Source organism: Buteo buteo, chromosome 8 (assembly GCF_964188355.1).
Source record: "Buteo buteo chromosome 8, bButBut1.hap1.1, whole genome shotgun sequence".
Classification (NCBI taxonomy): Eukaryota; Metazoa; Chordata; class Aves; order Accipitriformes; family Accipitridae; genus Buteo; species Buteo buteo.
In genome coordinates, this window is record NC_134178.1 from 29,871,228 (window position 1) to 29,885,692 (window position 14,465).

A 14,465-nucleotide genomic window follows, 5' to 3' on the forward strand; every position below is an offset into this window, starting at 1 on the left:
TCACTAAGTCACTTGTTTCCTAAACCTGCCTCTAAGCAGTAGAATACATTCATGCAAAGACAAAGCCTGAGCTATACTGCCTGCTTGTGCACCTCCAAGAACCCTGTGTAGTGTGGTTGTCGGTCAGTCCTTAAACATCTGATAGGTTATGTGTTTACAGCTCTTTAATTTTTTTTTTTTTAAATGACATGTCCAGAACTTCATTTCATTTGTTACTCAGAGAAGAGGGTTGAACAGGGAAGTAATAAATTGTAACAGAAAGTATTTTCAGTAGCGTAAATGGCTAAGTACATAACTCATGTGAAGTTGATAGTGCCTGATACAGACTTAAACCAATGGAGGTTCTAGACTGACTTTTATGAGAGGTCATATGCCTTACTTTTTTTGGTTGTGTTAACTGCAAGAAGTACCAGTTAGTTTGATGAAATGCTTGGATTCGGGGGAGAAGAAAGCACATGGTATGTTCTAACTTCATAGCAAGAGGTAGATTTCATAGGGTCGTATGTGTATATTTGTCTCCACCATAGCTTTATATATTTCTTCTATTACCCTATTGCCTGGCTTCTGTGTAATTCATTTGTGCATTTTCTTCTTGGAGCACTGATGTGAGGTAAGTAAATGCCATTATTCTCATTTTACAGATTAGGAATGGAAATGGGGTGACAATGAGGTCCAGATCCTCAAAGAAATGAAAGTGCCCAATTCCTTATTCTTCATGTTAGAATTGGGTACCTGCCTGCTTTTAGAGAAAAAGGGCTTTACAGTTTGTTGAGGCACAAAGAATTGTGTATAGCCCTTTAAAGTGAAAAGTGACACAAAGCGATTAACCATATTTGCACTGACGAGAACCAGAAAATTCAGCAGTCTGTTATCACAGCTGTGGGAAGATGAAGTTAATTTTAATTATTTTGGGGTTTGTATCTTCCATCAGGAATTTAGAGTGGTGGAGGGGAATGCCTTTTCCCCCTTTCGAAATAAATAAATAAAATCCCTGGATACTCTTCTCCATTCACAAGCAAATAATACCATGGTGATAGTCTTAAAAGAGTAAAAAATAGTCATTTATGCGAGGTTCCTAGGAAATAGCAATGTTTGCACATACTTTTTATTCCATTGTCTCTCTCACACTTTTTCCTGTTTATCTTTATGGAATAATTGTACTTCAATATGTAATTTTCTCAAATTTTTATCTGCCATCTCTTTCACTGAAATATAGTCTAAATCAATTATATCTTGACTTAGCTGCTGTTGTAGAAACATACGCCTGAAACACAGGGAGTGAAGGAAGGAACAAAGGCTTCCTCCTTCTCTATTATTGCTGTCTGAAATCAGCATCTGTACCGGCATGCTCTTGTCCTTTAGATTATTTTAGTTATCACTTAAACATTTTTAAAAGCCCAACACAGTTTGGGGGTAACAGTTACTTTCTGAGTTATTTCTCCTCTCTCTCCCAAACCTCTGTCATTCTGTAGTGAGTTTCTGCAGTGTTCTCATTAGCTCCAATTTTCTCTGCAAGTGGTTTTGTTACTGGAGCATGTAATAGTTACCAGAACACAAATAGTTTCTTTTTTCTTTGTTTTGATTCTTTTTTTAAACAATGTTTCTTCAGTGAGCAAACAATTTACAGGACATTCTCTCTGGGGATAAACTCTAAAAAGTGTATGATATCCAGATATGGGACTAAATTATTGCCATTTAAGACAGCAAGTTAGGAGAGGCCAATAGACCCAGTCAAAGACTCTCTTTGTATCAAATTATGTTCAGGCAAATTTCTCTTTCTTTAAAAATGCTGCATGAATACAGTTTAGCATGCAGACTACATTGTCGTTTTGTCTTTTAGACTAAAGCAAAGCAGGTATTTATGTATCAAGAGTTAAACTATCTTCATTAATCTGTAGTCAATATTTTACTACACTCTTAAGACTGTTCTTAGAAATCAAATAAAATAATAGGGCCAACAACTTCTTCTGTAGTTTCCTCCTTCAAAATTTCTAGGACACTAACCTTCTATATGGTATCTGTGCTGAAAAAATCGAGAAGGGCATTAATTCCTATTAAAAAGTTAGAAGAAACACTAGTTGGACAGTAATGCAGACCTCAGCTTATGCCTGCTGAAATGCAGTTCACAGTATCCTTTTTCTTTAAATTAGATAAAGACAAGCTAATAACACTTCATTTCCTTAGAGAGATGTTTGCATTATTTCATATATAAATTAAGAGAGAAAGCCAGGAAATTTATTCAGAATATTTAGATGTTTCATCATACTGGCTTTTATTTCTAATGTTTTAGTTCCTTTGTGAAGAAAGCAAGCAAAAATTAATGTATTCTCCCTAAAGATGCAAGCTGCTACTTGAAGTAGTAAGTTGCTTGCCTCCTCACCCAAATATTTACTCTGTATCTTTTTTCTTTTAGGGCCTGGTCCTGTTGAAGTCAATATTAAAAAATCCGACTGATTTGAAAAATAATTTGCTCAAGATTTGTTTTCCTTATTTCTTCTCATACAGTTCTGCATTTTTTATGGGCTCTGGTTTTGGTTGACATCATGCTGTAAAGGTATCAAATAAAAGGCCCATGGCTTTGTGGTTCTGTGCAAGACTGAAAAGGATAAATCTCTGCTATTGGCTTTCTGTGTGAGAATGAATAAAACTGTAGGCTCTATTCTTTCCCTCACATATTCTGATAAACTTCATTTACCTCATAGGGATGCTAGGCAGCCAGGCTTGCAGAAGGTAGAGTTGATGTGCCAAAAGATAGCTAACTCGCTGATGTCACCTCTTGTCTAGTCCCGCCTCTCTTTGCACACCCTTTTTTTAATGGCTTTTGACATGAGCAGGCAAAAAAATATAACTTAAGCATCAAATGGAAGTGTTGAACTCATTAAAGAGCTTTCATTTCAATTGCAAAAAGTAAAAAAAAAATAAATAAACAAACAACGAACGTAAACAAATAAACATGAGATGAACTCACAAGATGAATGTTTCCAAACTGGACCAAATAATGACAATTATTCTGCATAGGCTTGTCACATACTGAGATAAAAATCAGTTTTAAAATTTGTAAAAGCAGTTGAGCCATGATTTCTGGGTGGAAAAAGAAAAGCCTTTCTTGACTGAACACAGCTTGTGGCTAATGAGATATGAGCCTGTCAGTTCTGGAAAGCAGTATTGGTCCTCCACAAAGCATCACAAAAACAATCTGTGATAGAATATACTGAACTATAGCTCCATCTAGTCAAAATAGTTGAAATAATTTTGCTAACAAAGCTTCCCAAAATGAGCAGAGGGACCGGGATACAGCATGGAGACAGTGATATCTAGATGCTGCCTTCTTTTTGTAATAGCTTCATTGCTTATTGTAATTTATCTTTATATAACCTTGTAGTATTTGCCAGTGAGAATTCTTGCTTCCTCCTCAGATAAAAGGGAGTTTTAATGTGGGCCATCAGTACTTTTTTTTTCTTTTTCATTCTTTCTTTATTGGTATACTCCAGACAGACAGTAAAATTGCTTGACTTGCCTTCAAGGTTTGATCATGGAACAGAATATAATTGTGTATACTATAGTAGATGTATATGTGTCTGATTGACCTGATCTGCAGGTGGAGGGTAGAAGTGTCATTGCCAACCATTTGTTGTGAAGAAAGCAAGCAAGCTGGATGGGTAGCCCTGTCTGTAGAACAGTGATCATCTGAGTCACATTCATTATCTCAATCATACCTGTCAATCACCACAGTTAATAGTAGAGTAGGAAGTAAATTGCACTGAACTTACCTTAAAATCTGTGTTCAGAAAGGTACATATTATTTACATGTTTTGCATTTTCTAGATGTTTATAAAAATAAAATGTCCCTGTAATACTTACTAAGTAGTATTTGAGGGACGATTTCTCTTTGATCCAAATTGAAACTCATGTGAAAGTTACAATTTTCACCCCCCTCCCCTATCTTACCTTCTTACCCACTCCCCAGTCCCGCCAGCTTACACTCCCACCTTCTGTTTCTTCAGCTAAAAAGGGATAATTCCCATATTCCTGGCATTGCTCAAATGATAGTTTCATGGGATTATGTCTGACTGCTATGACCACCATTACAGAAAATATGGATATTGGTTTGTAGCTAAATTTTCTGCCTTAACAGAAACTTTTCTCATGCTCTGTTTTTAAACAAAGCTTCATTAGGAATTAATTTCTTTTCAGTATGTTCTTTAAATATATTTATAAATGAATACATAATAAATTAATATTTTCCTGACTTCTTAAATTACAGTTGTGTCTGGAAAAAGATAACCATAATCTTTAAAATCTTTTTGACTGCTCTAAGGCCTTTGACTTGAAATAGCATGACATCTTGAGTAATAAGCAAAACTTATTCAAAACCAACCTTACAAGCATTTAGCAGATTAGAACTATTTGAAAAAATGTGGTGAAAGTGTAATGATGAATAAGAACTCACCATCCAGCAGTCATGTTTCTGTGCATTTGTCTGCATAGGGAAAAGTGGTTTGTACTGTACTATTTAGATAGGTCTCAGAGTTGGTTTTTAGAAACGCCCTGGGAAACACAGTTCTTGCCAGCAGTGTTTGCGGATGGCACAAAGACTGTGGAGATAAGAAATAATGAAAAACACAGGTCACTGGGCTCAGAGAAAGATATGTTACAGTGCAGTGAAGCATAGGGATGTACATCTAAGAGCTACAGGAGAACTGGAATGGGCGGTTGTCTTTGGAGCAGTGTCTGAGAAAAAACCACTGGCATCGTGGTAGACCATCAGTCAAACTTGGGTCCCCATCTGACCCTGTGAACAAGGGACTCATTTAGGTGTGCAAACAAGAATATGAAGTACTGGTGGAGAAGTGGTGTCACCTTTTTACTTTTTCCTTCTGTGACTGTTACAGTGGGTTTTCCAGGTCTGGGCTCCACACTTCAGAAAAAAGATGACAAATTGAAGAGAGCACAGAGAAGAGCCACAGACTAATTAAAGGATTAGAAAAATACAATTTCTACAGAAAGACTTAGGAGCTCAATTTATTTAGATTAGCAAAGAGAAGGTTAATGGGTGATATGATCACAGTCTCTAAGTGCCTACAAAAGAAAGAGAAATTTGATAACAGAGGGCTCTTCAGAGCAGGTAAAAAGGTATAACAAGAGCCAGCGGATACTAGGTGCTGCAGTGAGACAAATTCAGACTAGGGGTAAAATGCTGTTATCTTGTTTAAGCAATGATGACTGTTGCTCTCCGAAATAAGTTCCTGAAGGTGCCACTAAGTTTTCCATTACTAGACTTCTGAAGTCAAGGTGGACTGCTTTTGTTAGAGCGCATTGTCTTGTTCAATCTCTGCTTACAAAGTTAAGGAAGAAATTAAGAAATGGGAATTTAATAACTATATTAAGAACCATTCATAATAGAGAACCACAGTGGTGGTGTCCGGTTGTTGAAAAGATGTTGAAAACTGTGTTTCTTTTAACATACTGGCCTCAATCTGGCAGGGCCGTTAGGCTTGCCTTCTTATGGAAGGCTCATCACCAAACATTCTTGATTTAATGGGACTTTTCACATGAATCTTCCAGCGTACTCAGTGCTGGGAGTATGAATGTTTTTTTGCAGTTGTAATAAGTTATCCCAGGCATAAGGGTTTTTCCAAAGCAAGTCCCTTGGGGAATGATGTTGTGATTCCAGTCAGTGGCCTCCAGCCGAGGGTCACTGTGCTGCAGCGGGAGCCTGCTGCCCCCGCAGCTCAATGGTGGTACTTAGAAGTGGCTGAGAACACCTTGTCTGCTCCACTAGTGGCCTGGGTTCTTCATCCCACTGAGTGCTTGCATGGGCTGGCAGCTTCGCTGGCATGCTTCCTGGGCACATGCTACCTACCTATTTAACAGCAGTGAGGCCTCTCCCACAAAATACTGTCAGTCCCCCCAAGAACCAGATCTGATCTGTAGTGGCATAAAACCACTTCTTTGGCATTTACAATGCTGTGTTAAATGGCACGCTGTTGATGCTTTCTATAATGTTCATTTATCTGGTATAGGCTTTTACAACCTTCTCCAGTCCTTGCAGCTCCAAAGCTCCTACTTCAATAACCCAAGTTAGATGCTGATACAAACAATAAAGTAAATTTCATAAATGTTTCTTTGTCTTAGTTTTCACATCATTTGCTAGTAATTTTGGTCTTCATTAAGAGGTGTGCAGTATCCGTTCTTTTGGTCTTGCTTTGTCTGTTTTTCTCTGTTCTGCACAGGCTCCCTTCTTTCCACTTGGGCTAGTATCCAGATTAAATGGCTCGTTTTCTCTGTACGTCTTTCTCCACTCCAAGCTTCCTATGAAGCTATGTGCATCTTCTCCAGATCCACAAAGCTTCTGTATTGGTAAGGGATAGGATGAATGCTTCAGTTTCACTTTTATATGCTAGATTAATTCTTGCTTCCAAAACATCAGCATGCAGTAGAGTGGCCAGAGAAAAGAAAGTTCTTGTGACCTCTTTCAGATCATGGCATCTACAGTTTCCATTTAAATGGTTGATCAGAAAAGTTTAACTACTAACCACTCTTCTGGTCAAACAAGTCTGTGACTTGACAATCATTAGCAAATGATGACAGCATATACACTGACAACTTCATGATAAGAACGATAATATCAGAAAGACAATATAGGGTAATTCTGGGGATATCTCCCAAATCATGTTAATAGGGTCCTAAATAATTACATCAGTTCTTTATTAAACTATGTTCCATTCCTAGTCTTTAATGTAAATGACAGTTTTTGCTGTGCTAATCTCTGATGCTACGTTCTGTTTAATGCTTCTCGTATGCAAAAAGTAGCCACGTAGCCTCTTATCCACAGCTCATACTTTAGAAGGTTATTTCTTTGGTAAGATGCCTGTAATTTAGTGGAAGTAATAACAGGCTGTGTGCATTTTTCTGGATTTTTAAAAGTCTAATTTAAGCGATAAGCAATTTATGCAATATCTTGAGGTTCCTTGACACATTGGAATTGAAAGAGGAGAAATGGAAGGAAATGATAAATCTTTTTTTTTTTTTCCATCGTTGTTTATGATTTTTCACTCATCAAGTATTTCTCAACGTGTGGTTTTCAAGAAGCAGGGTTCGATTAATGAAGTGTCAGATACAGAGGATGTCATGAGAATTTTGGCATTTATTGTTCGCAGCATTTAAATTAGCCATGGAGTTTTCAATATTCCTTATTTTTTATTTACTATATCTGTTATCCTGTTGATAGTAAATACCCTCTTATACTAAATATCAGTACATAGTAAATTTTGATATTTAGACATCTGCAGGAAGTTGATATTTATACAAAAAGTATACCAGTTATTCAGATTTGCATTTTGATGGAAATCCTTTATTTATTTATTATTTTAAAATCAAGACAGTGGAGACTATTGGATTACCTAAATACTAATGGTTTCAGTGACGTAGATGCTTATGTACCAGGTCTAAGGCCATCAAAAATATTTTGCATAGGGAAATTGACAGCTATAAAAACATGACTAGAGTTACATTTTTTGCAATATCAGCAGGTCAAATAGAAGTTCAGTTATTAATCTTTTATTTAGTAATTCCATACTCTGGTCATCTGAAAACCTTTATACTATATAATAGACTTCTGTATTAAGCCTTCCATACAGAAGTCATGCCTCAATTTAACTTAGCTGGGAACAACTCTGATGAGAGCCACTAAAATAAGATGTTTCTGTGAAGGTTTTATGCCAGATTTGTGATGCAGTATTGGTATAATTAGTGGATATTGTATATATAATTTCCTAGATGTACTTATGACATGTCTATGAGCTTGTTCACTCCTGTAGGGCTGTAGAGAGATTTTTCACTTCTGACACATCCCACTTGAGTGTCAATCTTGGCATTATACTTCTTATGCTAGCAGCTCTACCTACCCTTGAGTGCTTCTTGTATTAATAGAACCTGTATAAAAGGAGGGGAAGAAAGAAGCATATATTTGATTTAGACTATTGGATTGTCTTTCTTTGCATTGTATCCTTAAATAAATTAATATATCTCCCAGGTACTGATGTGTCTTGCTTATTATTGAAGAACTTTTCTTTCCCCACCCATGTTAAAAATGGCTTGCATGTTTTTACTGTGCTCCCTTGTTGCGATACTGTTTGTCAGAATGTGTTGTGCTGTTTGATAAGGGGTGTGCTATTCTCACAACACATGAACACTTTAGTCTAACTATGCCTTTGAAAGTGATTGTGATGCAAGAATCTGCTCCTGTATTGTGTAGAGGTATTTGGAAATCTTCCCAGTGACTTTTCAGCAAGCACTTAATGTGATTCATAATGCTCTGGGATAGAATCACAGATGTGAAAGAGACCTACTACATCATCACTTCCGTTTTCATAAGAGATCAGGTTATATTCCCCCAACAAAGGATGCATCGAGTATTAGATTCACGCTACATTTGCTCTCCAACAACTTTCCAAACCTGGCAGGAAAAGCATCATCCTGAGAGTTCTTTAAAACGCATAAAAAGAGACAGGGAGTCAAGGCTGCCCTGTCCCTCTATTTTAAAAATCCTATGTGGATTTTTATGTTACGCTTTCAGTGACTTTTTCAATAGCCATTTGACTGTATTATCTGTACTGAGACATCTATGTAGGTGTGTAGCACGTGAGTCCTATGCGGAGCCATATCCTGGATGTATGGGTATCTCTGAGGAGGTAAAATTGCAAAGTATTTCTTTGGAACTAATTGGTATGACTTACAGCGGGGCGGGGGTGGGGAGGGATTTATTGTACTACCTTTCTTTGGTCAGAATAGATCACACTGAATTCAGGCTCTGTCATCTGTGCGAAGTTGTTGCAATAAATTCAGTTCTACAACTTAAATCCTTTCTTTTTTTCTCTTACTCTCTTCCCTTCTCCATCCCTCCCCTCCCTCCTCAGGCAGCCAAGGGCAGTTTCCACTTACACAGAACGTCACAGTTGTTGAAGGGGGAACAGCAAATTTGACCTGCAGGGTCGATCAAAATGATAACACCTCCCTCCAGTGGTCAAATCCAGCTCAACAGACACTGTACTTCGATGACAAGAAAGGTAAATCGTTTCCTGATCTCATGGTTCTGCATCATTTCTTCTAAGAAAGGAATGATTAAAACCATTTCCCTTTAATATTTTAATGTGAAAATATTTCCTAAGAGTATATGTTTTCAGTAATATTATATAATCTTTTTTGGAGGGGGGCTCACTGAAGTACTCTCTTGCATATAAAATTGTATTTTATTATTAAAGGAAAAGAATAATATCTGAAATTCTTATTGCAAACTAATTTGGAAAACATTGTTGCAAAATATCTTGGAGGAGCATTTATGGGTGGTGAGAGGCTGGCAAGGAAAGAAACAGTCCATAAACCTTGTGACTTGCTTTTATTAGTGTGTATGTGTGTGTGTATACTTTTTTTTTTTTTTTTAAGATGCATGTATATAATCCCACTATTTGCTTCAAGTATACTGCAGTTTGGTTGTTAGTGCAATACGCAGCTGCCATGGTAGGTGTTCTTAACAGCTAATAAAAATGCTTGGTTTTAGTGCCCCAATTTTTCCAATTATACCATGCACAGATTTTGTAATTTGAGTTAAAGGGGGGAAAAGACAGGAAAACGTCCATTCCTTACAAAAAGAAGGGCATCATCACTGCAGTAGGATATATTTCTAAGACGTTTATCTTAATCTGAAATGAAAAAGCATTACATTTTACATAATGGAATGTTAACATAAAGATTACATTAGATTCCTTAAATAAATTAAAACTAAAGTTGTGAGGAATAAATTCATCACTTGGCTTAAAAAATGCAAAAGCTTTGGTGTTCATTTCAGTGATACAGAAGTTCAACAGTATTTTATACTTAATCCTACTGCTTGAATTTATTCTGAAAGGTGCTACATACTCTAGAACATATTTTAACAAGTACAGTTATTCCTCTGCTTAAAATTAAAGAAGTGCTGTCCAAATGCTTTGCTGAATGGTTACAAGACTTTAAAACACCTTGTAGCACTGAAAATGCTTTGTGGATCTATGCACTTCAATACAGTCTAAAACCTGTCATTTTATACTTGCAGAAGCTGCAATCAAAATATGTTTTTTTGCTATTAATATAATAGCTGAATAGAATCTCTTGATGGTGTTGAAGTGGTTCCTTTCTCTTTTATCTAATTTCCTGTAGCGTGTAATCATTTGATTTGCAATTTCTTTGAAATCGTAAGTACCTTTTGAATGTAGGATTGAAGATGAGAGGTTTATAAGGTGCAAACTTTTGAGCTGAAAGTCTAGTCCTATAACCTTTACTCATATAGACCCCTTTATTTTAGCTGCAATCTTCAGTGGTTTGGGATGCGTAAATAATGTCTGCAAACTAAAAGCAGAGGGTACTTGTTTGTTGATAGAGCACATCAACACTCACAAAATCTCTAATTTCTACAAAATAAGTGACGTTTTAAAGGATGCTGAGAAAGAATTGGGAGGACTACAAATAGATTAATTTGAACTTTGTAGCCATTTTGGTGTGAATTGAATTTTCTGTGTACTTTAGCTAAATCTGTACTTTTAGAATGGATAATTGAAGTTTGTATTACTTTTTAATATAATGAATTGAAGCAACAGAATTTGAATGGCATGCAGCATAGTAAGTACTTAGAAGCAATTTATATTCCCCACAGGAAATGTGAGGAGCTGAAGTGCATAAATTTAAAGGACCACAGTCTTTATTGAACTTTTAACTTCTCCCAAGAGTTCAAGGAATACTTGACAATTCATTTTACGAAGGGATTACTGTGCATCTATTAGGAAAATGTCTTGATGTGGTCAAGAAAAACTTCAGGTCCTTCAAGCAGAGATATTTAGTCTTCCTTACATTGGCAAAGCTTGCATTCTGTGTGACATTTCCAGACTTGAGTATACCAAGGGGAGTGAGCAGTGCATCCAAGTCCTACATGGAAAACATTCTTCCATTTCTGAAAATGAAGTTACAGCTTTCATTGGCATTGTTTTCTGTGTGTATACATGTGTGTTCTTTTAAGTAAGAAAGAGATTTCCTTTACATGCTTTTGATGTTTGCATTATCGAGCCAAAATGGACAGAGATATTTATGGCTCTGATATCTTGGTTGTTTTCTCTGTAAGTGATGGCAAGTGCAACTGTAAAGGCTTCCTCTTTTTTTTTTCTTTTTTTTTCCTTTTTTTTTTTTTCCCTTCCTTTCCCACTTCTCCCAGCCAGGCATACAATTTGGCTGTGAAAAGCAGCTTTCTACTAGATCCAGTCATTACATTTAATTTATTGAAAGGGCGCCTCAGCCAGAGTCTTTTCAAACCTGTCTCTTAATGTTAGCCAAAACCAACCTTCAGATCTTACTTCTCTCTTCAACACCATGAAAACTGCTGTTTAATAGCTGTTTCTCAAAGCCCTGAAAATTCATGAAAATTGTTGAGTAGGTTTGTGGTATACAATGGTGTAGGGTTAAGTTCTGTGTAGGAAACAGAGCCTTAGAAGGGAAGCACCACCAGTGGCCTTTATATCCATCAGAGCTGAGTAACTCTGGATGTTACCACGTTCAGAACTAAATCAAATTTGCATGCCTTTAACTTTAATTCCCTTCAGTAAATTATTTTCTATACACATACTCGTAAGAATGACACACATAGGAATGACAGTATATTTCTTTTATGTCTGGAAGCATAATAAACATTAAGGAAATCTTTCTATTGATTGCTCTATATTTTAATAATTGCAAGAGAGTCAGGTAGTAAAACAAAGAAAGGCAGGTAAGTATCAAAAGAGGCTCCAAACTGCAGCAGATGAGGGAGATGACAGCTGTCAGCATATGGCAGAAGAGGTGCCAAAAGTCGAGTAAATTGTCCATGCAGTGAAAAGCCCTTTGCCGCTAGATTGTCCTTTGAGAGACTCCTTTCATGTTCACACTTCTTTCTCAAGCAAGTTGGTTCCCCTGTCTTGCAAAACCATTTTCTAACCAAAAGAGAACTTGCTGTGGGCCTGGAAAAAGAGCCGCTTGGTCACATGGAGGGAATGTCTGCTTCCCAGTGCCATGCTTCTCAGCAAGGGGTTTATTATTAGTCCCCATTTTATTCAAAATGGATTGCATATACTATGAAAAGCATGTTCATGTCATTTACTTTCTTCTGAACTGTGATGCAATCATTGACATTGAAGTTAGGAGTCATATTCTTCCTTTTTCTCTTTTAGATATTCTAAATAAGTATGGAAATGCAATGAGCCACATGCACTAATACCAAAGCTACATTGTTAAAATTATACTTCTGGATCTCCTCACATACTGCTATGGCCACATGTTTTTAAGCACAGATTTTTCTCAGTTAGAAAGATTTTGTGGCTGGTAGAGAACACTTCCTCCCCCGCCCTCCCAGCAATTTAATATTTATTTAATATTTATGAACGAGACAAGGACTATTTTTAACTTGAGACATTTTTGGCACCTAGTCTATACAGTCTTACAACGATATAGATAGAAAATGAGTAGAGTTTTGTTTCAGAAATGGCAATGCTATAAATTTAGTGAATATGAAACCGCAGTTCAGAGGTCGTTTCCAGGTCCTCATCACTTGAAATACTTGATTTTTTTTGTTGTTGTAAATTTAGGCCTAAAATGTGTTTGACTCATTGTGGTGATGGGAATCAGGGGAGGAAAGAAATCCTATTTTCCTATAGGAAAATAAGTTACAGCTTTAATTTATTAGCTAAGCAAGGTAAAACAGTTGCGTCCCTCCAACTCTTATTTTGACACTAAAATATATTAAAGCTGGAACTAACTTTGTCTTTATTATTATTTTAACACACAGTAGCTAAAATATATGAAAATACAAATGTTTGATCTTGTGGATTTGGTCTCATTGATGACCTGTCTCCTTCAGCATGTTGTATCTCTGTTGTCCTTTCTGGTACTTTTTTTCTGGTTCCTCTACTTTGTGGCTTCAAGGACAATGTGTATCAATTTGATTTTTAACTCTTCCACTTTCATTTGAAGCATAAAATCTTTACCTGAAAGTAAAAAATAAACAGTCTAGTTGCATAAATGGATAAATGGTCTTAAATTTTAATAGGCTTAAGAACCTTACCACGACCTGCCTCGGTTTCCGACCCCCAGACAGAATTTTAAAGATTGTGTCTTCCTGGAAAATGTGAATTCATAACTCACCCTGAGCAAGTTCAGATTCTTTGGAAACAAATGCAAATTGCATGCTGCACATCAAATGAGTTTTTCCCTACATAATTTTCAATCAAAATGAATAATTGCCATAGAAACCTCTGTATCACTTTATGCACCCAAATACCTATAATTATAAAGCTGCCTTTGGGAGAAGCACAATGTGCAACAATATGGAAGTGGCAGATATGATTTTAAATTAATAAAGGTTATTTTACTTTATCTTCACTGGTGGTACTTCTTAAGGATTTTGAGTGGGCAATAAACACAGAGAGATGTAGATATGAATGCAGGTGTATAACAAAAAGGGTGTAGCATGGAAACACAGAGATGGTTGATAAAGAGAAGACTGAGAAGAACCTTCATTCAGCGTGCCATAGCAGCCGTCTTCTCATATTCCCTTTTAGTAGGGAATATAGATACATACAGAGCAGGATATAGAGTTGTAAAGGAGATGTGTACAACTGAACGATGGCTGTTGATGTCAAAGGTGTTTAATCTCATCAATATAAAAATGTGCAATCAGACTATAAAAAGGAAGAGAAACAGTACCTGGTGTACACATACCTAACAGTTTTGCTCAGTCAGGCAAGTGCAAGTGTAGAATACCTGCTCTTCACCTTATTAACAGGGAAGTTTGCAGGTCTGTTGATAGAAAAACAAGTGCTGTGTTGACATTGATCACACCAAGTTTGCCACAAACTGACATGCCAGATTTTGATGAGACATATGCCTGATGCTAGTCATAGATGGGTACATGCCCCTTGTGCTTTCATCAAGTAGTAGCACTTTCATGTCGTACTAAAAAATTAGAAAGCCTGTTCCAACCTCAGGATTATTCATCCCTCAGCAGCAGAACGTGTTTCTTTAGATGACCTTTGATTTTCTACATGTAAAAGAACTTGGCATTTATGTAACTCCCTATCATCTTGAAAGCTTTCAAAGGTACTGGTGCACTAGGCAAGGGTTATGAGAGGGCACTGTACTTGCAAAGCTCCTGAGAACTTCCCTGATAGGCATGATGCCTCAGGTGAGCTTGTGGACACATGTTTGGGGATAGAAGCCACCCATAAGGTTCTGCATTTGCTCGCTCTCAGGAGTAGCACTATTATGTTAGAACTTGCGGGTAAGTTTAGAGACAGGACGTGTCTCTAATCAAAACGTTGTGCCTTTTGGCATACTAGCTGTACTATCAACTCCATGACAATAACTCCTAACCTGTTTTCTTTCTCAATATAAAGATATTTAGAGGGAGACTC

The 14,465-nt window shown here is 36.7% G+C and overlaps 1 protein-coding gene across 1 annotated transcript in view; it reads left to right on the forward strand.

The window, feature by feature from the left end:
• CADM2 (cell adhesion molecule 2) overlaps positions 1-14,465 on the forward strand; it is a 679,799-nt gene that overhangs the window by 489,863 nt on the left and 175,471 nt on the right. The window contains exon 2 of the mRNA XM_075033947.1: positions 8,919-9,068. Within this exon, the coding sequence (XP_074890048.1) occupies positions 8,919-9,068 (150 nt within the window). The remainder of the gene's footprint in view (positions 1-8,918; positions 9,069-14,465) is intronic.